A 27,677-nucleotide genomic window follows, 5' to 3' on the forward strand; every position below is an offset into this window, starting at 1 on the left:
ATGTAAATACATATCCAAGTATTCTATTTTATAGATAGCATAAAGTAAATAAGTTTCCTTTTTCAGAGGGCAATAATGAGGTAATGGAATTCATGTACTGCATTTAGTATTAATAAATGTATGTTGTGCAGACATGTTTTTTACTCATTAAGGAGACATTTATTTTACCTATTATTATAATTGCTGTTTTAACTAACTAAAAAGATACTATGAGACCAAACAATAGGAAACTGTGTATATAAACACTACAGATCTTAAGAAATGAGTACTTTGTCTCGGTGAATTTTCTCTGTTCACCTTGCTTCCCAAGTGCCTATATGACGTAAAGAACATAGTGTGCTTTACCTGGAAATTCACAGTGTTGTAATCAGATATTACAGTGTGATCAGAAAATAAGGTTGGTAAAGCACAGTCATGAAAGCGTAAGTGGTTATTTGTGAGGGGAGAAACCACATGTGATTTTGGTGTAAGTGGACAGGTGAGCCTCAATTGTTTTGAGTTCTTTCTATGAATTTGCCCTAAAAATAGTTGATATTTGCTCAATTGTCTATCTTGGAATGGACCCTTCTTCCTGGATGTTATGAAATATTCATTACTGATTATAAGATTAGGTTATGCTGTATGGGTATCTGGATATCAACCCTGTGATTCTGAGGGTGGTGACAACTGAGGGGAAGAAAGAGTGAAACATATTTATTTAAAATGAGTTTATTCTATAATTTTTAATTTCTATGAAATGCAAACTATTGATGGAATCTATTTTCTTACTTATATGTCAAAAAACTGGAGATAGGGTAAAATCAGTAAAGCAATTAAAAAGATTTCCTATATGAAGTTATGACTGTTGACTTCTGAAAAAGTAATAATATGCCAATGGATGACTGCATTTGTGTCATGTCTTCTTTCTCAATAGCTAAAAGCATATCTGATCCACTGGGGCTCATTCTTTCATGGAGAAGTTTGCTATTTGAAAGTGAATTAGCTTTTTCAGATCCTTATGTACTATATAATTAATTTGTAATTCCACTGTCAAGGTTAAATCTATATTCTTTATAATTCTCTCAGTACAGGGTTGGTTATATGTTATATAGCTTAACAAATGAGATTGAGTCAAAAACTTTACATACATCTGTAATAAAATGGTAATTTATGTACATAACTGTGATCTTAAGATCCTGAAGTAATATCCAAATGAAAACATATTATGCTTAATATAGTTTTAATGAGTGGATTTTCAAAATATTCTAATTTTTTGATAACTGTTAGTCCAAATATGGTAGAAACTGACTTATTATATTTAGAAAACCCTACTCTGACAAACTGCCAGCTAACAGAAACTACCACATCAGTTTTATGGAAAAATCTAAGCATGAGATAGTTTAAAGGTTTCCATTAATTATAATCAAATCAGTGGCAGAGTGAGAATAAAATCCAATGTCTTAACAAATTTTGCATTGTGATGGAAAGCTGGCTTTCCCCCCTTTCATTCCAATTCTAAAATTTTCATTAACTCCAAACCTAACCCCAGCATGAGGCAAAGAAATTATAAATTCAATGATGAAATCTAAATAGATGGAATATCTACCCAAAAACTTCATTTTGGGGTGGGGGCATAGTGGGTGGGCAGATGGGAATGGTGAAATTTAGCAGCCTGGTTTTTCAGAAGCTGTTAGGGACATAAAGAATGCTTTATATTGACTAAGTGATAACATTTCACTTAGTCATGATATATATATTTATTTCAGAGGAATTAAATTGTAAATAAGACGGGGAATTCTGAAAGAATTGAAGTGATGCAAGAAAATTATCAGAGAAATGGGTAAGTTTTGCTTAAATTCTAAAAAGAAGTGTTATTCTTCTGCAACTTCAAATATAGCTTATCCTTTTTACAGCTGTGCAAAAATATTTTTTTCCAAAAATAATGCTATTTTCATTTTGCTCGACTTCCATATAATTAATGTTACAACTGGTTTTTATAGTGATTTGAGGAAGCATAATAGCTGCAGGATTTATTGATTTAGTGCTTCAGACATCTCTTCTGAATTCCTTGCAGCTAACCAGTGTATAGAGGAAAGACACCTGCATTTTTCATTTCAGTTCTCTAGGGACCTTCATTCCATGTGTACATTTAATAAAAACAAATATTGGATTCTGATCATTTGTTCACTGCAAGTTTTTGTATATATGTATAAAACTTTCTTCAACTATAATAAATTAATTCAGAGCTTTCAAATGGAAATAGTATAAAATCTATTTTATTTCCACTTTTATCATAATAATTGTGTTACAATTGGGTGTACAAACTGTAAAACTGGAAAGGGCCCCTCTAAATTGTGTGGCTCATTAATTCAGGACTACAAATAGCCAGAAAGGGAGTTTCAATCAGAAACTTCTTGAGGCAGAAGCAAGAACATCTTGCTCTTGTGAACAATTTGAAAAGTAGAACTGCATTCCACACTCCACACTCTCCCTTAATCTTTTTTCCCCCAACGTAAACTTATCCAGAGGCATTTCACAAGAAGCAGTCGAGGCTGGTGGTTACGAGTTCAGATTCTGGAATCTGTCTAATTCAATCATTAACTGTGTAAACTTGGGTTGTTTAAAGACTCTGTGACTTAGTTTTCCCACCTGTAAAATGGTCATGTTCATAATACTACCTACCTCATAAAGTTTCTTAAGAAGTAGAGGTGGACCGGAATAGCCAACAGGTGAGTGGGAACACAACATCAAACAATTACAACTCTTAGCAACCACACAGAAAACTGGAATGGGAGCGTAGTTAATTTTGCTAGTTTCCACGAGGAAGAGAGAAAACACTTCGTTTCATGGGAGAGGATGGGAGAAAACAATGTGAAAGAAAACAACTATAGGGATTGACGGATGCGGTTGGACGAACATAAAAAAGTGGAATCAGAGTGGAATATGGACTCTGGGAAGGGCCCTGTAAGATGCGCAGGACTTCGATTACCTGAGGCCCATTTGAAGTTAGGAACTGTAACGTCGCCGCTCTGAGCCTCGCTCTTTCGTCTTAATAAAATCTAAGTACTGAGCCACAAAAAACTCCAAGTTATTTCAAAGCTTACAAACAAGCACAGAGACTGTAAACCCGGGAGTTACCACCGCATACTCGCAAGCAGCTACCGCGCAGCAATCTGTGTCTTCTTTGGTCTAGGGCTCCGCCCCTCTCCGTTGCTGGGCAACACTGAGCTCCTCTGGGAAGTTGCCAGGGAAACCCCCAAACTTGCGCGACTGCGCATGTGCCGTTCTCCACCTTCAGCTCCGGTAGAAACGAGATTTAAAAGACTACCTCACATGGCTTTTTCTGGTGACATCATAGAAAGTGTTGGACCTATTTCCATTCTTTATTTAATTTGGAAGCATTTGTATAAATTTTTCTTGAAATGTTGGTAAAATTTGCCTTACATTGTACAGAAAAGTATTAATACTCCTTCATTTTCAACCTTGTTCTCTCATAGGAGTCATTTCTAGTAAATTAAATTCTTCTAAGACTCAAAAAAAAAAAAAAAAAAAAAAAAAGAAAACCACAACCCCACTTCAAAGGCTTTCCATGAAAGTCATTGGGAGGCAGAAATGTTTTCTCCGAAACAAAATTTATCAGGAAAAGAGCTCTTACTGGGTCTTAATCTTTAACATCTGCAGTCGTGGTGAGGAGAGGGGTTGTGGGCCTTTACAACATTAAAGAATTTTTTGTCATCCATGCATCATCCCAGAGCAAATGGGTACAGTATGTAAGTAAATTATTACCTCAGGAGGTACAAAATTAAGCGGCTTGTCATTTATCCCCTGCACTACAGTATGTTATAAAGCTGGAGAAAAGAGTCAAACTTTCTTACTCATGACATCTTTTTAGAAAACTTACACCTCCAATCTTCTTTTGTTTCGGGATCTCACGTCCATGAGCACGTGTTTATTAGGAAGATTTCCCTGAAATTAATTGATACAATATACAATTTTCATTTGGACCACCTTGAAACATGAGATAAGACATGAAATGTTAAATGAATTATTAATTCAGAGTATATTTTTAATGTTTCCTTAATAGACATTTCTTAAAATCTTACAGTTGCTCTTGAGCAATTTGTTATAAAATGTAAAAAAAAAATGCTACTCCAGAGGAGTGTCTTCGGTTGTTGCCCTAACAAACTTAGAGGCAGACAGTGAGAACTTATTTTCCCAGAGACTGTACTAAAAATCTTTGTGTCTGTAATTAAGATTTTTTTTTGATCATTTCTGACATACCAATTCTATTTTTTTATTTTATTAAATTCAGTTTTATTGAAATACATTCACACACCATACAATCATCCATGATATACAATCCACTATCCACAATATGATAACATAGTTATGCATTCATCACCACAATCTATCTCTGAACATTTTCCTTACATCAGAAAGAACCAGAACAAGAATAAAAAATAAAAGTGAAAAAAAACACCCAGATCATCCCCCCATCCCTCCCCATTTGTCCTTTAGCTTTTATCCCCATTCCTCCACTCATCCATACACTAGATAAAGGGGGTGTGATCCACAAGGTCTTCACAATCACACTGTCACCCCTTGTAATCTACATTATTATATAATTGTCTTCAGGAGTCCAGACTGCTGGGTTGGAGTTTGGTAGTTTCAGGTATATACTTCTAGCTATTCCAATACATTAAAGCCTAAGAGGTGTTATCTATATAGTGCATAAGAATGTCCACCAGAGTGACCTCTCGACTCCATTTGGAATCTCTCAGCCACTGAAACTATTTCGTCTCATTTTGCATCCCCCTTTTGGTCAAGAAGATACTCTCAGTCCCATGATGCCAGGTCCACATTCATCCCTGGGAGTCATACTCTGCGTTGCCAGGGAGATTTACACCCCTGGTAGTTGGGTCCCACATAGGGGGGAGGGCAGCGAGTTCACCTGTCGAGATGGCTCAGTTAGAGAGAGAGAGGGCCACATCTGAGCAACAAAGAGGTACTCAGGGGGAGACCCTTAGGCACCATTACATACAACTTTAGACTCTCCTTTGTGGTAATGAGCTTCATAAGGGCAAGTCCCATGCTCAAGGGCTCAGCACATCAAACTGCCAGTCCCAATGTTTGTGACAACATACGCTAGGGGATCAGCATCTCAAAGTTTAGAGATAGGCCTTACAATTCAGGGATAGAGATAACTGCTGTAAGAGCTTACAATCTAGGGACTATGTAATTAAGATTATTTTTAAAATTTCAATGTTGGTATAAATTTGCCGCCAAGGTTGAAATTTGACACTTGAGCACAATGTTTAATTGGGAAATTTTGTAAATCATATTCACATTGTAACCTTTCTGTTTTAAACATTCATATTCCAGAACACTGCAAGAACAACTGCCTAAAGTGAGAAAACAAGCTGTTGGACCTATTGAGATAGTAAGTGATAGAAAGTATGTTAATCAGAAAATGTTAGGGAATTGTCAGTAGTAATAGAATGATTGTGTGTGTGTGTGTGTTTGTTTAATATTTTACATCCATTATTTGACAGAAAAAAGAATTCACCACATTATTAATTAAAATGTCTAGTGACCCAGGAAGTGTTTTCCAAAACAAAATTGGAAAAAGAAATCACTGTATATATAGTGATTCCAAATTTGCAACAGCAAGTGTGTATATATGTTTTTTCTTAGATTAAATATGCATATTTATTTGCAGAGGTTAATTTCTGAGTGGTATGAGATTATGGGTGACCTTTACTATCATATTTTTACATTTCAGTGGTTTCCAATGATTCTACATTGATATTTGTTACTTTTATTATTTTTCAAATGTTATATGTCCTTTTAAAATAAAAAAACAAGTATCTAAATATTTTGTAAAGCCAATGTATTAGAAAGTTTTCCTGGTCTCAGCACATTTTTGGGGGATTATGTTCATAAGGCATTTTCAGTCATGTGTTCCCAGGCAGCCCCCTACCTATTCTAATCTATGTCAGCCTGGCTATCAATGTCATTAGAACTGTACAAGAAGCAGCTCCTGTTTGTTCAAAAGTCAAATTAAAAGAACCTATAAGTAGCATAAAATGATGAACTTTCTGAAAGAGATAACAGTATTCTGGGGCAAAATGGAGAAGCAGATAACCTTTTGTCATCTACAGTACCAAGTACAATGCTATGGAAATTACTTCATAAATATTTATTAGCTACTGAGTTAATAAATGGAAAAACAGGACATTTTTTCAGTCTCCTCTCACAAAATGTTTACTAAATTCCTCTTGCTATTATTCAAATATAATTACATTTCAATACCATTTTATCTTGGCCTCTCAGTAAAATAAATAATCCATGTTTTCAAAGTTTTCTTTTTTATGTTTTGGTTCTGGAATTGTGCTTTGGGGACCTGCTATAGAATAGAATATAAAGTGTTTGTTATTTGGCTTTCAGGTATATCTTATTCCAAACAGCCCTGCAAATTATTGCAGACCCTTATTTACAGCATAAACATTTTCCCGGGTAGAAAAAAATTGGAGGCTTTATAATAATAATCAAAAAGATAATCGATAATATTTGGTGGACTAACTTTTTACTAGATTGTTACTGTTCACTGCACTTAATTGTGTCATTGCTATGACACCGATAGGCCTAGGAAATAGATTTGGAAAAAGTTTGTAGATCAATTTTCATTAAGCCAAGATATTTCCATTGCAGTCTTTCAAAATAGCTTCATTGATTACTGATGTTATCTATGATTTTATACATTTATTTAGTCTTTTAATCAATCTGTAATGTTTACTTGATGACAAAAACCGTAAGGCTTTCCTTTTCTTTTTACAGCTGTAACACCACCATGTTTTATTTGTTTTCCTCAGTTTCGCTTTGCTGATGGACTGGACGTCATGCTCATGATCCTGGGAATCCTGGCATCAGTGGTAAATGGAGCTTGTCTTCCTCTAATGTCCCTGGTTTTAGGAGAAATGAGTGATAACCTTCTTAGTGGATGTCTGGTCAAAACCAACACAAGTGAGTACAGGATTTATTTTTCTGTATTGCTGGGTATTCAAAAGCATAAAAAATTGAGCTCACTGTACAGATTATTGTATTGTCAACAATATCTATATAAATGTATTCAAGTCCTTTTTTCTTCTAAACTGCTAGGGACACCCCAGAGAAACTATGAGCTCTTGATGTAGATAACTCTTTTCAAACAGTATTTTATGTTACATATTTGTGTCAGTGCTGCCTCAAATATAATATTTAGATATTTTCTTTTATGCTTTCTAGAAATGTAAATGTTTTCATTTAGTTTACTGAGAGTAGTTAGTATATAAGAATCATCTGAGACCCATCATAGCTCACCTTATCTCTCTCTAATTCTGCTGCTTGAAAACAAAGGATTTTCTGTCAGAAACACTGATTATATCAGGATTTACTCAAAGGTTTGGACCACTCAAATCTACCTATCTGTGTTGCACCCTTTAAAAAGAAGGAAGTCAGGATGACTAAATCATTCAGAAACTCACCTAGCATAGAGAATTTCTTTAATTCTACATAAACATACATGGCATTGTAGAACATTATGCAGCAAGGTAAAAGAGAAGAAGAAAATAACATGCAGTAAAATATTTAGTAATAGAACAAATGCTCTGAATAGAGAGAGTGAAAACAAAAAGTATTTTAGGATCTTATCTGTCCAGGTGACATTACTCATTAGGTATAACTGCCAGTGATTCTCCTATGCACTGAAATAGTTAGTATCTGGTCTTTTTTTTTTTTAATCTGGTGGCTACTGTAAATATTAGTAATTCCCTGCTTCCACATTTTCCCCAAATTCCACACTAGGAAGTGTCCTTCTAGCTGTTTATTATAACTGGAACAAATGCCTCATTAAAGCCTAAACTATCTTTTAGACACTAGCTTAGCTTTGTACCAATGTGCCTTGCTTTAAATAGTCATTTTGTGCCGCCTTGTTTTCCATGAGAAGCCTGATCTTTCCGAGTGTGCCAGTATTGTTTGAGTGCTCTCCCCTGTGATGGTATCCTGCCTAAATGGTTATGCATTTTTTCATTTTTAGTGATGTAACATAGATTAAGGATGTTGTTCCGTTTGGTTAACAAATGGATCCACCAGTTCACTGAGCAAATATTTATTAATTGCAGCTATGTCTCCCTTTGAATGGAAGAATGTGTGATAAACCTAACAACCGAATCCAGTCTGCTTGGAGTATTTTGTTGAATCTATTCTATAGTCAATTGCTTGCCTTATTTGTTTTAGATAGAGCAGGCAGTAAATAACTGGTTGATATTGCTGTGAATTCTAATTATTGTTTAGTGTAAGGCTTATCTAGTATACTTAAGTTTCATATGTGTTTTATCAAAGATAGTGAACACTGAAAAGATTTTGGAAAGAGTTTAGACGAATTTGTGATTATATTGATATATTATAACACCTTATTAAGGAACACTAGATATGTTTTCGAGAAATATTCTCAACATTTTAACATCAACTTCCTGGAGGATAATCATGTACTCATACAAATAAAAATATAAATAATAGCTTCCATTTATCTATGGTCCATTTTTGTACCAGTGTTTCTTCTCTTTTATTAGCTCAGTTAAATCTCAGTAAAACTTTTTGCTAGGTTTGAATGCATACCTTCATTTCTGCCATGTCAGTTCTGATATTTGGAATAAACTGTTTTAATTTTTTTCCTTTCATAATTCTATAAATGGAATAAGGGGAAAATTGCATAGAAATAAAGATCATAGGGGATAATGATCATACAGAAGAATGATATGATTTCATACGAGAAGAGGAGGCCTGAAGTCTGCAGTTCATTTCGAATGCTTATTATAGGGATTTGAGGGAGAAAATTATGACAGTGGAGGTTGAGCCCGATTTTGTGCTATCGGTTAAATCATGACCTTGGTATACCAATTAATGTATAATGAATTTTTTACTAGAAAATAAACAGAAATTTTACATAGAAAACTTTTAGCCCAAGGATTATTTTGAACACTTATATATTATGTTGCTAACCTGGTTATACAAAACATATTTTAAAGAGTTTCATTTCAGTTTTTACATGACTTTCTCTTCTAGAACTTCCCTATGTACTCTTTTTTTTTAAAGCAGTTTTATTGAGATATATGCACACACCATACAATCCATCCAAAGTTTGCAATCCTTGGCTCACAGTGTATTCACAGAGTTGTGTATTCATCACCACAATGAGTTTGAGAACATTTTCATTACTCTAAAAAAGAAAAACTCCATACTCCTTATACCCCCTTATTATTGACACTTAGCATTGGTGTGGTACTTCTTTACAACCGGTGAACGAATATTAAAATACTACTGTTAACTATAGTCTGTAGTTGGCATTAGGTATATTTTTCCCATATAGCACTCTATTGTTAACATCTTTTAATAGTGGTGTACATTTGTTCTTATTCATGAAAGAACATTCTTATACTTTACTATTAACCACAGTACATCACCCACAACAAGGTTCACTATGTTATATAGTCCCATGTTTTATCCTCTAATTTTCATTCTAGTGACATACACAACCCTAAATTTCCCCTTTCAACCGCAATCACACCTATATTTCAGCACTGTTAATTACACTCATAATATGCTACCATTACCTCTATTCCATCTCCAAATATTTACAACCAACATAAGTAAAAATTCTGCACAAATTAAGTATCAGGTCCACATTCTCTACCCTCATTCTATCTTCTGGAAACCTGTATTCAAGGTTTTAACTCTATGAGATTGCTTATTATAATTAGATCATATTAGTGAGATTATATAATATTTTTCCTTTTGTGTCTGACTTATTTCACTCAACATAATGTCCTCAAGGTTCATCCATGCTATCGCATGCATCAGGATATCATCATTCCTTCTTACAACTGAATAATATTCCATCATATGTATAACCCACATTTTGTTTACCCATTCATCAATTGATGGACACTTGGACTGCTTCCATCTTTTGGAAATTGTGAATAATGCCACTATCAATATCGGTGTGCAAACTTCTATTCACATCTCTGCTTTCAGTTCTTCTGGATATATACCTACTAGCAGGATTGCCAGGTTACATGGCAATTCTATACTTAGCTTCCTGAGGAACCGCCAAACTGTCTACCACAGTGGCTGTACCATTTTACATTTCTACCAGCAGTGAGTGAAAGTTCCTGTTTTTCCACATCCTCTCCAATAATTGTAGTTTCTGGTTTTTTTCTTTTAATAGTGGCCATTCTAGTAGGTGTGAAATGATATTTTGTGGTTTTGATTTTCATTTCCCTAATAACTAGAGATGCTAGCATCTTTTCATGTACTTTTTAGCCATTTGTATTTCTTCTTTGGAAAAACGTCTATTCATGTCTTTTGCCCATTTTTTAATTGTTTTTTTTTTTATTGTTGAGTTGTAGGATTTCTTTATATATTCTGGATATTAAACCCTTTTCAGAGATGTGGTTTCCAAATATTTTCTCCCATTGAACGCACTGACTTTTCACTTTGTTGACAAAATTCATTGAAGCATAAAAGTATTTAATTTTGAGAAGGTCCCATTTAGCCACTTTTTTTTTCGTTGCTTGTGCATTGTGTATAAGCAACCATTGCCTACCACAGGATCTTGAATGTGCTTCTCTACATTTTATTCTGGGAGTTTCATGGTCCTGATTCTTATATTTATGTCTTTGTTGTATTTTGAATTATATTTTGTATAAGGTGTGAAATAGGGGTCCTCTTTCATTCTTTTGCATATGATTATCCAGTTATCCCAGCACCATTTGTTGAAGAGACTGTCCTGTGCCACTTGAGTGGATTTGGCAACCTTGTCAAAAATCAGTTGGCCACAGACTTCAATTAGAGATATGAATAAAGAAGATCTGGTTAAGACTAGAACAATTCGGGCCTAAGGGTAAAGGTTGAAACTGACTGTGTGTTAAAACTTCAACTTCCATGTGAGACCAAGGGAAGAGATGTTTATTTGGTATAGGATCTATATTTTCTACACAATATAACTTCTACAGTCAGTTTGTTCAACCACTACGATTACATGGAACTTTGAATAGGAAGTGACCTATAGTAGGTCTGTATAGATTAGAATGAAATAGCAACACATCCTAAAGTAATTTGGGTGGAGAATAAAAAAAAATATTCGGGGCCCCCCTGAAGAGCTGGGGGAGGATGCAGAAGTGTTGGACTTCCCCAACCTGGATTGCTGCTGATGTTCTCACAAACATTGGGGACTGACAGCTTGATGTGCTGAGCCCTCTGTCTTGGAGATGGCCCTAGTGAAGCTTTTTGCTGCAAGGAGAGGCTAAATCTTCTTATAATTGTGCCTAAGAGTCTCCCCCGAGTCCCTTTTTGTTGCTCAAATGTGGCCCTCTCTCTCTCTAACTAAGCCACCTTTGTGGGTGATCTCGCTGCCCTCCCCACTACGTGGGACCTGACTCCCAGGGGTGTAAATCTCCCTGGCAACGCAGGACATGACTCCTGGGGATGAATCTGGATCCAGTATCATGGGATTGAGAACATCTTCTTGACCAGAAGAGGGACGCAAAATGAAACAAAATAAAGCTTCAGTGGCTGAGAGGTTTCAAATGGAGTGGAGAGGTCACTCTGTTGGACATTCTTACGCACTATATAGATAACACTTTTTAGGTTTTAATGTATTGGGATAGCTGGAAGTAAATACCTGAAACTACCAAACTCCAATCCAGTAGCCTTGACTCTTGAAGACGACTGTATAACAATGTAGCTTACAAGGGGTGACAGTGTGACTGTGAAAATCTTGTGGATTGCACTCCCTTTATCCAGTGTATGGATGGATGAGTAGAAAAATAGGGACAAAACCTAAATGAAAAATATGGTGGGATGGGGGGGGTGATTTTGGTGTTCTTTTTTTTTTATTTTTACTTTTTATTCTTATTCTGATTGTTTCTGGTATAAGGAAAATGTTCAAAAATAGATTGGGGTGATGAATGCACAACTGTAAGATGGTACTGTGAACAGTTGATTGTACACCATGGATAATTGTATGATATGCGAATATAACTCAATAAAACTGAATTTAAAAAAAAAAACTATAAAAAAAAAAACAGTTGGCCAGAGATGTGAAGTTCTATTTCTGAACTCTCAATTTGATCCCATTGGTTAATATATCTTTATGCAAATACCATGCTATTTGACCACTGTGGTTTTGTAAACATGCTTTAAAGTCAGGAAGTATTAGTCCTCCAACTTCATTCTTTTTCGAGATGGTTTTGTTTATTCAGGGCCCCTATCCCTTCCAAATAAATTTGATGATTTACTTTTCCATTTCTGAAAAGTAGGCTGTTCGAATTTTGATTGGGATTGCTTTGAATCTATAAATTAATTTGGGTAGAATTGACTTCTTTACAATATTTAGTCTTCCAATCTAAATGAACACAGAATGTTCTTCCATTTATTTAGGTCTTGTTTGATTTCTTTTAGCAATGTTTTATAGTTTTCTGTGTACAGGTCCTTTACATCCTTGGTAAATTTATTCCTAGGTACTTGATTCTTTTAGTTGCTATTATGAATGGAATTTTTTTCTTAACTTTCTCCTCAGATAACTCTTTAGAATATATAGAAACACTACTGATTTTTGCATGTGATCTTGTACCCCACTACTTTGCTGAATTCCTTTATTAGCTCTAGTAGCTTTGTTGTAGTTTTTCAGGACTTTCTTTACATAGGATCATGTCATCTGCAAATAATAAAAGTTTTACTTCTTCCATTTCTATTTCTATTTCTATTTCTACCTTCTATTTTCTTTTTCTTGCCTAACAAATCTGGCTAGAACTTCCAGTACAGTGTTGAATAACAGTGGTGGCAGTGGGCATCCTTGTCTTGTTACAGATCTTAGAGGGAAAGTTTTCAGTCTTTCACCATTGAGTATGATGTTAGCTGTGGGTTTTTCATATACACCCTTTATCATGTTGAGGAAGTTTCCTTCTATTCCTATTTTGCTGTGTTTTTATCAAGAAAGGATGCTGGATTTGTCAAATGCCTTTTCTTTGTAAATCGAGATGATCCTGTGGTTTTTCCCCTTTGGTTTGTTCCTATGGTTTATTACATTAATTGATTTTCTGATGTTGAACCACCCTTGCACACCTGGGATAAAACCCACTTGATCATGGTGTACATATAAGTCTTTTAATGTGCTGTTGGATTCAATTTGCAAGTATTTTGTTGAGGATTTTTGCATGTGTATTCATTAGAGAAATTGGTCTGTAATTTTCTTTCCTCTAGTATCTTTGTCTGGATTTTGTATTAGGGCGATGGTGGCTTCACAGACTGTGTTGAGTAGCATTCTCTCCTCTTCAAATTTTTGGAAGACTTTGAGAGGATTTGTATTAATTCTTTTTGGAACTATTGGTAGAATTCACCTGTGAAGCTATCTGGTCCTGGGCTTTCCTTTTGGGGGAGGTTTGTGATGACTAATTCAATCTCTTTGCTTGTAATTGGTCTGTTATGGTCTTCTGTATCTTCTAATGTCAGCGTAGGTTGTTCGTGTGTTTCTAGGAATTTGTCCATTTCATCTAAGTTGTCTAGTTTGTTGGTATACAGTTGTTCATAGTGTCCTCTTATGATCCTTTTTATTTCTGTGGGGTCAGTAGTACTGTCCTCCCTCTCATTTCTGAATGCTGCGTCCCACAAGTTTTGATATGTTATGTACTCATTTTCATTTGTCTCTAGACATTTACTGATTTCTCTTGTAATTTCTTTGACCAACTGATTGTTTAAGAGTGTGTTGTTTAACCTCCAATTCTCCACCTGCTATTGATTTCTAGCTTCATTCCATTATAGTCAGAGAGAGTGTTTTGTATAATTTCAATCTTTTTAAATTTATGGGGCTTGTTTTGTAACCCAATATGTGGCCTATCCTGGAAAATGATCCATGAGCACTTGACAAGAATGTATATCCTGCTTTTTGGGGTTCAATGTTCTGTATATATCTGTTAGGTCTAGTTCATTTATTGTATTACTCATGTGCTCTGTTTCCTTATTGATCTTCTGTGTAGATTTTCTATCTGTTGATGAGAGTGATGTATTGAAGTCTCCAAATATTATTGTAGAGATGTCTTTTTCTCCCTTCAGTTTTGCCAGTGTTTGCCTTATGTATTTTGGGGAATCATGGTTAGATTCATAAATATTTTTGATTGTTATTTCCTCTTGGTGGATTGTCCCTTTTATTAATATATAGTGCCTTTCTTTGTCTTTTACAACAGCTTTTATCTTAAAGTCTATTTTGTCCAATGTTAGTATAGCTACCCCAAGCCTTTTTTGGTTACTGTTTACATGGAATATCTTTTTCTAGCCACTCACCTTCAACCTATTTGTGTTCTTGGGTCTATGGTGAATTTCTTGTAGACAGCATATAGATGGATTATACTTTTTTTATCCATTCTGCCAATATGTATGTTTTGATTGGAAAGTTTAATCCATTAACATTCAATGTTATTACTGTAAAGGCAGAACTTACTACAGCCATTTTATCCTTTCATTTTTATATGTCATATCTTATTTTTGTCTCTCTTTTTACCCTTTTAGTTATCCTTACTCATAATCTTCATTTCTACACTCTCTTCCAAGCCTCTCTCTCCTGTCTTTTCCTTTCAGCCTGTAGAACTCCCTTTAGTATTTCTTGTAGGGCTGGTCTTTTATTGATGAACTCTCTCAGTTTCTGTTTATCTGTGAATATTTTAATCTCTCCCTCATTTTTGAAAGACGGTTTTGCCAGATAAAGTATCTGGGGCTGGCAGTTTTTCTATTTCAGTACCTTAAAAATTTTATACCACTGTCTCCATGGTTTCTCGCCTCCACAGTTTCTGATGAGAAATAAGCACTTGGCCTTATTGCATTTCCCTTATATATGACAAATCTCTTTTCTCTTGCTGTTTTCAGGATTCTCTTTTTATCTTTGGCCTTTGACATTCTGATTAGTATATGTCTCAAAGTAGGTGTATTAGGATTTATTCTGTTTGGAGTACATTGCGCTTCTTGAACATGTATATTTTTATCCTCAAAAAGAGTTGGGAAATTTTTGTCCATTCCTTCTTACCCTTTCCCTTCTCTTCTTCTTCTGGGATATCCATGATGTGTATGTTTGTGCTCTTTGTGCTGTCATTCTAATCTCTGAGACTCTGCTCAATTTTTCCCCTTCTTTTCCCTATCTTTCTGTCTGTCTGTAAGATTTCAACTGCCTTGTCTTCTAATTCACTGATTCTTTCTTCTGCCTGTTCATATCTTCTCTTGTATGCCTCCAGTGTATTTTTAATCTCTTCAATAGTGTCTTTCATTCCCATCATTTCTCTTGTTTCTGTTTCTGTTTTCAAATTCTTCTTTGTGCTCACACAGTGTCTTCTTAATATCCTTTATCTCTTTAGCCATATTTTCCTTCATCTCCTTGAATTTATTTAGGAGATTTATTTGAACTTCTTTGATTTGTTATTCCAAATTCTGTGTCTCCTCTGAAGTTTTAATTCATTCCTTTGACTGGGCCATATCTTCCTGTTTCTTAGTAGGCTTGTAATTTTTTGCTGGTCTCTTTAGGCATCTGATTTTCTTAATGAGTTTATTCTGGAGATCAGTTTCTCCCTCTTACCTTGGGTTTTCTTGTTGATTGGCTTGGTGCTATAGCTCTTCTTTGACACTTGGTTCAACTTATCATAGACCTTTAGAATATCTCATGTTTAACTGCTCATATTTTTTCACCTCTTATTCATCTGATTCTTGCCCTGAATATTCAGTACAATTTTTGAGATTGCACTGTCTGTGCAGTTATTTCACCCCCTGGATAAAGTTTTCTTTCCCCTGTTCCTTCTCAGAGAATGTTGATCTGTTTTGTTTGTTTTTTTTAATTTGCCTCCACAGATTAACACTCCTTTCGTTGTCTCTAATTGTTTTTACCAGGAGGGCAAATTCTGGAAAGAGGTTCACTGCACAGGACTTTCCCAAGTCAGTATTTCTGAGTCAAAACAGGGCCAAGGACCCATGAAGGCAGCATAGATCAGTTCCAAAATTCCTTCAGGAGGAGACCTGAAGGACACCAAATTTCTCTTTGATAGTTCCCTGAATCTGTGCTTTTCTGGCTTGCCCAGCAGATCGCATTCTTCAGCAAACTATTCCCTGCAGTCCTAAGGTGACACTGTGCCTTTAAGTCTTGACCAACTCTGCCACTGTTGGGGGCAGGGTCGAAACAGAGGCTGTCAGCTGCTTTTGTCCAGACGTGTTGAAACTGTAGGACAGAGCCTGGACCCAGCAATCTGAATTCACTAAACAAAAGCCTCAAACAGTGTTGGGCCATGCCCCCTCCCCTTTTTTGGGGGAATAGCCACCGTTTAGCAGACTGTTCCCTGCAACCCTAAGAAGGCACCATGTCTCTGAATCACCGCTGCTAGTCCTGGGGAGGTTGAAACTGTAGCTGCCCTAAGAGGCAGGACCCAGTGTTCTAAATTCACTAATCAGAAGCCGTGATCAGTACTTGGCCATGCCCCAACCCCTGTTCTTAGGGAAGAGGACTTTTATTTCCAGTCAGGGACTGGATCCTGGGGTGGTCTGCCATGAGAGTGGGTGATTGGCACCAGCCTCTGTAGTGTCAAGAGTTTTACTCACAGCTCTTCACTGCAGGTTATCAGTCTCTTCTTCTTGATCTTCCCTGGATGGTGTACAATGTTCTTCGGTCTCCAGAGCCCCTGAACAGTTGTTTCAGACAGTTTCTGGCTGTTTGTTAGCTGCCCTGGAGGGCAAACTGTGTTTTGAAACTCCTTGCTCTGCCATCTTACCTCAAGTGTTCACTATGTATTCTTGCCTTTTCTCAGATTTTCTAAATTATTCCCTGAGGTGTTTCAAACTGAATTCTAAATGCATACTTTCAGGTGGAAAGGGGGAATTCTTTCATTATTACTTACCTGACTGTTGCCTGAAATCAGAGATGTCCTGAAGAATTTGTTCCAGGAATTAGCTACATGTTTAATATTTTGTTGTATTTTTTCGTATTGTATGGGAAAAAAATTGCTTGAGAGCAGAGATAAGTATTTCAAATTTGAGGTTAAAGAATAGAAAACAAGATGATCATAAGCCTGTGGGTTGGCATGAAGTACATTTTCTTGAGAATATACTTCATTTGGCTTAGAGTGCTACGTATGAAACAGTATGGCCAGTTATAAATTAATTTCCTTTTTAATTTTAAATTTTTTTACAGCAAATTATCAGAACTGTACTGAGTCTCAAGAGAAGCTGAATGAAGGTTTGATTGTGTAAGTCCAAATGTAGTGTTAACATCAGGCTTTTGTATGGCACTTGATTGAATACTTTAAAAGAAAAAAACTGAAATTTCTGTCTGACCTGAATATTACATATGAGAGATTAAAGCAAACATTTCCTCCTCTTTCATTTAGTATATTAAATATATTTATTCCATAATTTTTCTTCTGTTTGAAAGGATTGTATGTTCATATGTTTTGACTTACATTTGCAAAGTTGTCATTAATAGAAAAATTGTGGGAGTATTTTATACCAATTTTTCCCACTAGAACTGAAGATATATTCCTAAAGATAAGGAGCTAGTTTTTCCCTTGTTTTTCCAAATTATTTTCCTTCCAAACCTTATAGAAAATGCCATTTATATAAACCTTAAAAACCAAAAAGTTTTGTGCAAGAAAGAAATATTGTAAATTTTATTCAGACTAAATTTGAAGACTGACTATTCAGGCTAATATAGTAAAGATTGAGTCAGACTAAAAAGTGCAAAGTCTGAATAATAAGAAATTTAAAAGAGCATTCTGTTTTAATAATTTTATGCAGTAAACCATATATGGATTCTGTCATATGTGCTGAGTTTGTTACTTAGATAGATATTACTTTACTGCACATATTCACTGGATTTCAGTGTATCTCACTAAGATGCTCATGTCTTGGCTTATAGACACTAAGGGATCCCCCACTCTTTTCCTCCATATTGCACAGCCACAGGGTCCCCCATCACATTGTTGTGACGCCTCCTAGACTATATATAATTCTTGACCTGCAGTAGTCCAGTACATTAGCCATAGTCAAATGTGGCTAAATTTAAATTTAATTAAAAATTCATTTCCTCATTCTCAGCCACATTTCAAGTGCTCAGTACCACATGTGGCTAGTGCCTGCTGCTTGAAGGAAGAAAAGACAGTTAAAAAGAGATGCAGTCCTAGCTGAATCAGCTCCTTCAATCGGCCTTGCCAGAAGTTCCACTTACAACAATTCCAATTATATCTAAAAATGGCCCCTCCAAATAAAATAGAGTTTCTGTTATTCAGGGAAAAGATCAGATCAGAGCAATTTTTTCTGCTTCAAGTTGTAGCCTGGTATCATTCCCAAATTGTGTACACTGGAATTAAGGGTTGTTAATAGGTGATTCATTAACAAAAGTACAGGGATGTACCTATGGTCAGTTGGTCCTTTTTTGGATTTTTTTGGATCATCCCTTTTTGTATTTTTTAATATGTCCATGTGTATTGTCAGTCGCCAAGAGGAAGGATAGGTCTGCAGTTTGACCACTCTTTTTCCTCAGACTTATTGCCAAAGTGATTCAGATCAAAGATTTGAGATTCAAATCTTGAGCTCTGCTACTTTGTTACTATAGAAGTCATTGGGTAACTAACTGCTATAAGCTTCAGTTTCTTCATCTGTAGAATAGCATGTTAATACTTACACATACAGGAGTTCTAGGCATTAGATGATATTTAGATATGTAAAGGGCCTGGTGTAATGCTTAACCCACAGTAAATGTCAATAAATGGAGCATTCAAATCAATCTTAATTTGCATGCAGTTTTCAATCAGAAGGCTTAGGCCTGAGGACAATTTAGTTCTGTGATGCAAAATAAATTGCCTGGGCTTTGAGACTACTAGGGTTTCTTCTCCTTGGTCCAGGAGTCTGATTACTAGATAAATGAGGTGTTTATAAGTATGGTTCTTCCATGTGGCATAAATTGGGCATGCTGTTTCATAATTTATTTTTAAAGAATAGTCTTTTAAAAATGACAGTGCTGTTATAAAAATTATTTTTAATTACCCTTTATGATTAAATATGTAATGTTTTCATTGTAGAAAATGTAAAAATAAAAACTAATTAAGAAGAAAATTAAATAACTTATAATCCCACTACTAAGGGAAAATAAATACTCATTTTGGTTTACATTAGTACAGCCTTTTATATGTATGGTGTATATATATTATTTTAATATAATTGGGATTTTCTGCTCATATGATTTTTAACAGCTTTATTGATGTATAATTTACTTATTATAAAACTCACCAGTTTTAAGTGTCCAATTCAATGCTTTTTAGTAAATTTACAGAATTATGAAACCATCACCACAATACATATTTAGAACACTTTCATCATTCTGCAGACCCCTCACTTGCAGTTAATCCTCAATCCAACCACCAGCCCCAGGCAATTATTAATTAGCTTTCTGTCTCTAAAGATTTACATTTGCTGGACACTGCATATACATGGAAACACTTGCCTTCTTTTATTTAGCATAATGGTTTTGAGGTTCACCCATGTTATAACATGTATCAGTAGTTTATTCCTCTTTGTTATTTATTAGTAATCCATTGCAAGGATATGTCACTTTTTTTTTTAACTGTTTACCTGTTAATGAACATATGGATTGTTTCTGTGGTTTGACTATTTATGAATAATGTTTCTGCATTGATCTACAAGTTTTTGTGTGGAGATATGTTTTTATTTCTCTTGGGGAGATATATAGAAGTGGAGTTGCTAGATCATATGGTAAGTTTACGATTACCTGTTTAAGACACTGACATATTGTTTTCCAAAGTGGATATACCATTTTATTTTCCTACTAGTAGTGTAGGAGGGTTCCAGTTTGTCCACATCTTTGCCAACACTTGTTAATTTTTGTCTTTTTTGGTTTATTATAGGCGCTCTTATAGATATGAAGTGGTAGCATATTGTGGTTTTAATTTGCATTTCACTAGTACTAATGTTATGAAAATTTTTCATATATACTAATTTTTAGATATTCATTTATTTTCTTTGGTGAAGTGTATATTCAAATATTTTGCCTATGTTTAAATTGTGCTGTTTGTCTTCTTATTGAGTTTTAAAAATTCATTATATGTTAAAGTTCACAATAAAAAAAAGAAAAAGAAATAAATTCATTATAAATTCTGGATACAAGTCCTTTGTCAGATTTATGATTGGCACACATTTTTTCCCAATCTATGACTAGTCTTTTCATTTTTTTTTAATTTTTTCTTTTGAAACACAAAAGTTTTAAGTTTTTATGAAGTTCAGTTTATCAAGTTCTTCTTTTATGGGTTGTACTTTTGGATTTAAGAATTCTTTGCCTAACCCAAGATAGTAAAGATTCTCCTACATTTTCTTCTTCAATTTTCAAATTTTTAAGTTTTACATTTAGGTCTATTATCAATATTGAGTTAATTTCTGTGAATGATGTGAGGTAAGGGTCTGAATTCATCTCTTTTGTTTGTTTGTTTGTTTGTTTGTTTTTGAGTGTATATATCTAGTTTTTCCAGCACCATTTATTGAAAAATCTATCCTTTCTCCATCTAGTTACCTTGACACCTTTTTCAAAAATCAATTTCCTATAAATGTATTATGGACTCTCAATTCTATTATTATTGGTATTTCTATCTTTATGCCAGTACCATACTGCCTTGATTACTGTAGCTTTATAGTAAAATATAATAATATCAGGAAGTGTGAGTCCTCCAACCTTGTTCTTTTTAAACATTGTTTTGGCCATTCTGAATGTTTTGCATTTCTATGTAAATTTTCAGATAATCTTGTCAATTTCTGCAAAAAAAAAAAAACTGCTAGAATTTTGACAGGGATTGCATTGACTCTGTAGATGAGTTGGGGGAGAATTGCCATCTTTCAATATTGAGTCTTCCTGTCCATGAACATAGATTGCCTTTCCATTTATTCAGATCTTCTTTAATTTCCTTCAAGACTGTCTTGTAGTTTTCAGTAAACAAGCCTTGAATTTTTTTTCGTTTGATTTTATTTCCTCTTAAAATATTGCAAACATTTTTCCCACAGCATTAATAAAATTTCAATGAACCTGTGGTGGTCTATCCTGTCTTTAAGCAATCCCTCCTATTAGAAATTATTTTCCTCTCATGTTTTCCTTGATATCAGACTCTAGCTTTTTAACTACCTCATTAGTCACTCCTTCTCAACTTTCATTACAGGCTTTTCTTCCTCATCCCAAACTCCTTGTGTTTGACAGTCCCTGAACTCAGTCCTTGGACCTCTTCTCTACATTACCTACACTACACTCTATCCTCTCTGTCTCTGTTTCTCTCTCTCTCTGTCTCTGTTTCTCTCTCTCTCTCTCTCTCTCTCTCTCTCTCTCTCTCTCTCTCTCTCTCTCTCTCTCTCTCTCTCTCTCTCTCTCTCCCCCCCTCCCTCCCCCTCCCTCTGGGTGATCGCAGCCAGCAGCCAGTCTCTGTTTTAATTACCACATGTAAGTTAGTAAGTTTGAAATTTACATGTTTAGCGTATGCCACTCTCCAGGGCTTGACTCTAATTTTCAACGTCTTGATCTCTGTTTAAACACTTAATGGGCAGCTCACACTTAACATGTCTAAAACAGAACTCTTGTTATCTCCTGCAAATCTGTTCCTCTCCCAGTGCACAACAGTAGCTGGCACTGCATTCACTGGCTGCTCAAGTCAAAACCTGAGGAGTTGGACGCGCCTCTGGCCCCGCAGTTAGCGCCGCCTGCGGGCGGCCCGGTAAAGGGCCTGACTGTAACCCTTAGCCGCTGTCTCAGTGGGGCTGTTTTCCCTGCCCAGGGGAGGCTGAGCCTCCCTCGCTGGACCCGGAAGAGAAAAATTTGCAGAAGCTGCCTAGAGAAGACAGAGGGAGGCTTCGTCTCGGGGCATTTTATATGTGGAAGAAAAGAGAAAGAAAAAGGAAAAATTAGAAAAAAAAATCGCTACGTCTACATTTGGACCCCCACCAGAAGTGGACTTGGACAGTTGCATAAAGCACAACTTGAGTGAGAGTCTACTGCCAAGAGGAGGTGAGAATGATGCAGTGTGAGAAATATTTGGCCCTCCATTGCTGGCTTTGAAGATGGAGGATGGGGGCCCTGAGCCAAGGAAGGCAGACAGCCTACTCTAGAAGCTGGAACAAACAAGAAAATGAATTCTCCCCTACAGCTTCCAAAAAGTAACACAGCTCTGCTGACACCTTGATTTTAGCCGGGTGAGGTCTGTGCCAGAATTGTAAGATAGTAAATTTGTGTTCTTGTTTTTTTTTTTAAAAAAAAAAGCCTACTGCCAAAAACTTTAATATCTGCAATCAAGTGGACCTTCTCAATTTAATTTCTTCTCTTTGAATTAAAGAAGACTCAGACTAATTTTAGTGTCTTAAATACAGTACTAAATCTGTATAGAAAATATTGCAAATACTTTGGATTTTCAAACTTAGAAAATGCCCAGACCTTTCATTAAATTCTTATTTTCCTACATTTGCTGCAGGCAATGAGTATGTGCCATTTTTTAGCAGTTAAAGCATGGACCTAAATAGTGAATATATATACATCTGCATGTAAATACTCTGCATACATTTGTAATATTAAAATGTGCAATTATATTTTCTCTCCTTTATAAAAGTATCTAGCCATTTATAGTTATGCTATTTAGCCATGTATCTGTCTTTATTTTATTATATTTGAAGACTTTTGCTTAAACTTATAGATATTTAGTGCCTTTAAACTGATCACCCAGGAAAACCTTGAAAAGTCATTTAAAGGGCGCATGTGAAGAACTGTGAATTTTTGTAACTTACCAAGTATTGAATATTTGTAGACAGTCGTTGAATTTTTATCACTGTAGCTTATAAAATTATACTGTGTTTCACATTATACTGAAGGTTGTTGGGTTTTTTTAAAATATTTTACTCAACTTAAAATGATTATAATACTGGTACCATCAGAGGGCAGTGATGTACTTTTGTATACTATCAGATCCACTCTGTAAAGATCTTTGCAGTAACTGGATGAGTTAAACTGAAAATCTGGGTGGGTTTTATTGAGTGTTAATATATTAGTCTAAGTTTCATAAGCATTTAACTTTTTTTGTATTTATTAAAGAATGATTTTAGGATTTATGCAGATGTGAAATTGGCAAGGAAAAGTATTAGCACATGAAAAACATATAGGTATTGTATTTAAAAACTTTACTTCAAACATAAATATTATGAAGTAATTCTATGTGATGCATAGTCATAAACTTAGATTTTCATTTATTAGAAACACAAATTTTATTGCACTTTTGTGATTTTTGTAATATCTAATAAGCCAAAATATAAAAATTACTGCTCCTTTTGAACAGCTATTATAGTTGCTAACTCTTTTGAATGGCAAGACCACATACTGAATACTAAATTAGAATTTGCAGATTGTAAGTTCTAATACAGACTGTAAATTAAATAGACCATTCACTTGATTTAGGGAATGGAAACTGCGCCACTATTTTACCCATCCCTCCCACAAGACCTTTATTAAACTGCAGTATATTATATATGCTAATTTTAGAGTTTGAACTATAAGAGATATAGATCTCTTGATTCCTCATGGGAAAAAAAACACCACTTTTTGATCATGGTGTGAAATAGTCTGTGAATATCTAGACAAGACATAATTAGGCTCAATTTTCTTCATCCTGTTAGACAATTAGTGGTGTTTTTGTTCATAAAAGAAAATGAAAATGTGGAATTGTTTTTAGAAATAAACATTTTTGTCTTTATGAAGATGATTAATTTTTCTAAGACAGAAAGGAAACGGGGTCTTTAATAGCTGAATGCAGTTAGAACTAGAGCATTCCATCTTTGACATGTGTGCAAATCTTTCCTACTATTTTAATATAGGGAGGACAATTTTACCTTTACATCTTCAAGAAGATCTTGGGTTATGGTCAGGGGAAACCTCAGGGATGCTTTCACCTTTTTGAGATAAATGAGAACAGAGCTTAGGGCTGTTTGGTGTGTCCATACAATGTCTGAATTTCTAGTTAGACATGTTCCTTTTGTGATACTTTGAAGGAGAAATGATATTAGTCTCCAGTTTTCTTAGAGAGCAATAATATAATAAAGGTTTACATCCAGGGAATAATGTCCTATTTGTAATAGCAATATACCCAAATACTGTGCTTATCTACTGTTGAACCAGGAATATGTTGGTATATAGCTTTCTGGGAACAATAGGCTATGATTACACCAGCAAAACATGGCCTGCTTCTGTGGGTGTGATCAGCTTTCCCCAAAATCACCTCGGTTACATGGACTAGGGTAGATGCCCAAATGTTAGAAATACTGTTAGGGAAGGGAAATGGGGAGACTGGATACCTGATAGGAAACCAGAAATAACTACTAAATTCATATATACACACATACACACACATATACACATATATACATACACACCCATATACAAACAGGCATCTCCTTTATAAAATTATGAATCAATTCCTCATGAAAACTCTTAACTGGGAGCTGATTTGCCATAATTTACATAGGAATCAGTTATGTTTCTTTCTGTGTCCACCCAAACCCCCAAACAAAATTACTAAAATATAGCTAAAACAGTGAAATGTATACATATGAGAACATTTAAAGATGTAAAATGCTTAAATCATTGTTTCCTAATTCTAATCATATTACAATGGCTGGTAACAAAAAGTTGAGTATTACTACAGAAGCCCCTTTGTTGATATGCTGCATGTTTTAAAAATATCTATATGTGATACTGCTCTTCTCACCAGTTGTATTTGAAACGTAATTCAATAGTTTTCCCACATGTGGTTTTGTTAAAAAATCTGTATTGCTCTTGGGAATGTAAGTATACATTTTTCTATATTAAGGAAAAATCTCAGAAGAACCTAAGATGGCAGCTAGGTGAGACAGGGCAAAAAAACATCTCCGTGAAAAATACTGGATAAAAACCAGAAAGTGACCCAGAACACCACTGCCAGCAATGCACCAGCCGGACAAGGTCTGCTAAATCCACAGGGAACATGCATTTGGTGAAACCAGAAGCCTGCATTCTGAAACGAGTGAGTGAGTCAGCTAAAAGTCCCGCGGCTGCACTACAGTGTGGGGAAATGGTGGGCTGGCGTTTGGAAACAAACTAGTTCTTTAAAAAAAAAAAGCCTGGGAGTGGCTGCAGATACAACGGGGAGAGTCGCGCAGTGAAGCACAGTGGGAGCGGGCTGGGCTAATGCCTCAGTGTCTGGCATGGAGGATACCCCTTCCCATACCCGCTGCTGATTGTCTCGAGACCAGAGGAGCAGAGGGAAGCCAAAAGGAGAAAAAAACCGCGGGTAGGGAACGCTCCTGCCCGGGGCCAGCCCCACAGGCCAGAGCCATGCCAAGAAACCCAGTGTGACGGGGAATCTTTCCCGCAGCACTACACACAAGCCACAATATTGGCCGTGGACAGTGGCCTTTAATACACCCATGGCTGATTGTCCCAGAACTGGGAGGGCAGAGCTGTGTGGAAAGGGGGAAGTTAACGCATCTCATTCAACCATCTTTGAAGCGGGCTGGGAGCGCCCCTGCACGGCCCGGCAGCCCAGGGCTTCCCTAGTGGGCCGGCGCACACTAGTGACATGGCACGGACCTCCCTCAGCAGAGGTCCTGGAAAAACACAGCTGGGAAGGGGGAACTGCTCGGAAATCCCAGGGACCCTATGCGAATACCAAGGACTTGTGGGTCAGTGGCAGAGACAATCGGCGGAAAGACTGAAATGAATGCTTAGGCTCCTGCAACAGCATTAAATCTCTGGGAACACCTGGGAGGTTTGATTATTAAAACTGCCCTGCCTGCCTAACCACCCAGACACATGCCCCACATTCAGGGCAGACAGCACCAGCAACACACCCAAACTTGGTGCACCAATTGGACCCCACAAGAATCAGACCCTCACACACCACAAAGACAAAGTGGGAGAGAACTGACTTGAGGGGAATAGGTGACTCATGGATGCCATCTGCTGGTTAGTTAGAGAAAGTGTACACCACCAAGCTGCAGTACTGTCAAATTAGGGCAAATGCCAAGAGGCCAAAAACAACAGAAAATCTTAAAGCATATGATAACACCAGACGATATGGAGAACCCAAACCAGAACACCCAAACCAAAAGATCAGAAGACACACAATACGTGGCACAATTAATCAAAGAATTACAGACAGGCAACAAGAGCATGGCTCAGGATATAAAGGACATGAAGAAGAGCATGGCACAGGATATAAAGGACATAAAGAAGACCCTAGAAGAGCATAAAGAAGACATTACAAGAGTAAATAAAAAAATAGAAGATCTTATGGAAATAAAAGAAACTGTAGGCCAAATTAAAAAGACTCTGGATACTCATAATACAAGATTAGAGGAAGTTGAACAACAACTCAGCCTCCTCAAGGACCATAGAACAGAAAATGAAAGAACAAAAGAAAGAATGGAGAAAAAATTAAAAAAATTGAAATGGATCTCAGGGATATGATAGATAAAATAAAACATCCAAATTTAAGACTCATTGGTGTCCCAGAAGGGAAGAGAAGGGTAAAGATCTAGAAAAAGTATTCAAAGAAATTGTTGGGGAAAACTTCTCAAATCTTTTACACATTGTAAATACACAAAGCATAAATGCCCAGTGAACTCCAAATAGAATAAATCCAAATAAACCCACTCCAAGACATATTCTGATCAGACTCTCAAATACTGAAGAGAAGGAGCAAGTTCTGAAAGCAGCAAGAGAAAAGCAATTCACCACATACAAAGGAAACAGTATAAGACTAAGTAGTGACTACTCAGCAGCCACCATGGAGGTGAGAAGGCAGTGGCATGACATATTTAAAACTCTGAGAGAGAAAAATTTCCAACCAAGAATACTTTATCCAGCAAAACTCTCCTTCACATTTGAGGGAGAGCTTAAATTTTTCACAGACAAACAAATGCTGAGAGATTTTGCTAATAAAAGACCTGCCCTACTTCAGATACTAAAGGGAGCCCTACTGACAGAGAAAAAAGCTGAGGGACTTCACCACCAGTAGATCAATCCTATAAGAAATGCTAAAGGGAGTTGAGCAGGCTGAAAGGAGGGGACACTAAACAATTGACTGAAACTACATGAAGAAATAAAGGGTACCACTAAAGATCACATGATAAATATAAATACCAATACTACTGTGTTTTTGATTTGTAACTCCACTATTTACTTCCTACAGGATCTAAAATACATAAACTGTAATGATAAATCAGTGGCTTTGGACTCAATGTAAAATATGTAACTTTTGACAAGAACTACGTAAAAGTGGGGGAATGAGGGAGTATAGGAACATAGTTTATGTGTCATGTTGAAGTTAAGTTGGTATCAAAGAAAAACAAGATTGTTATAGATTTAAGATGTTAAATTTAAGCCCCATGGTAAACACAAAGAAAGTATCAGAGAATATGACCATAGAGATGAGAAGTGGGGGAAGGGGCAATGGGGAGTTAAGAAATGAGTGTAGGATTTTTGTTTGGGTTGAAGGGAAACTTCTAGAAAGGGATGGTGGGAAGGTGATAGCATTGCAACATTCTAAAAGTGATTAATCCCACTAATGGAA

At 35.8% G+C, this 27,677-nt stretch overlaps 1 protein-coding gene across 1 annotated transcript in view; it reads left to right on the forward strand.

The window, feature by feature from the left end:
* The window catches only part of ABCB5 (ATP binding cassette subfamily B member 5), a 150,284-nt gene that overhangs the window by 23,421 nt on the left and 99,186 nt on the right, over positions 1 to 27,677 (forward strand). Inside the window, 4 exon segments of the mRNA XM_037837794.1 lie at positions 1,767 to 1,819; positions 5,362 to 5,419; positions 6,852 to 7,002; positions 17,234 to 17,288. Coding sequence (XP_037693722.1) covers positions 1,767 to 1,819; positions 5,362 to 5,419; positions 6,852 to 7,002; positions 17,234 to 17,288 — 317 coding nt within the window.

The sequence above is a fragment of the Choloepus didactylus genome, chromosome 5 (assembly GCF_015220235.1).
Source record: "Choloepus didactylus isolate mChoDid1 chromosome 5, mChoDid1.pri, whole genome shotgun sequence".
Classification (NCBI taxonomy): Eukaryota; Metazoa; Chordata; class Mammalia; order Pilosa; family Megalonychidae; genus Choloepus; species Choloepus didactylus.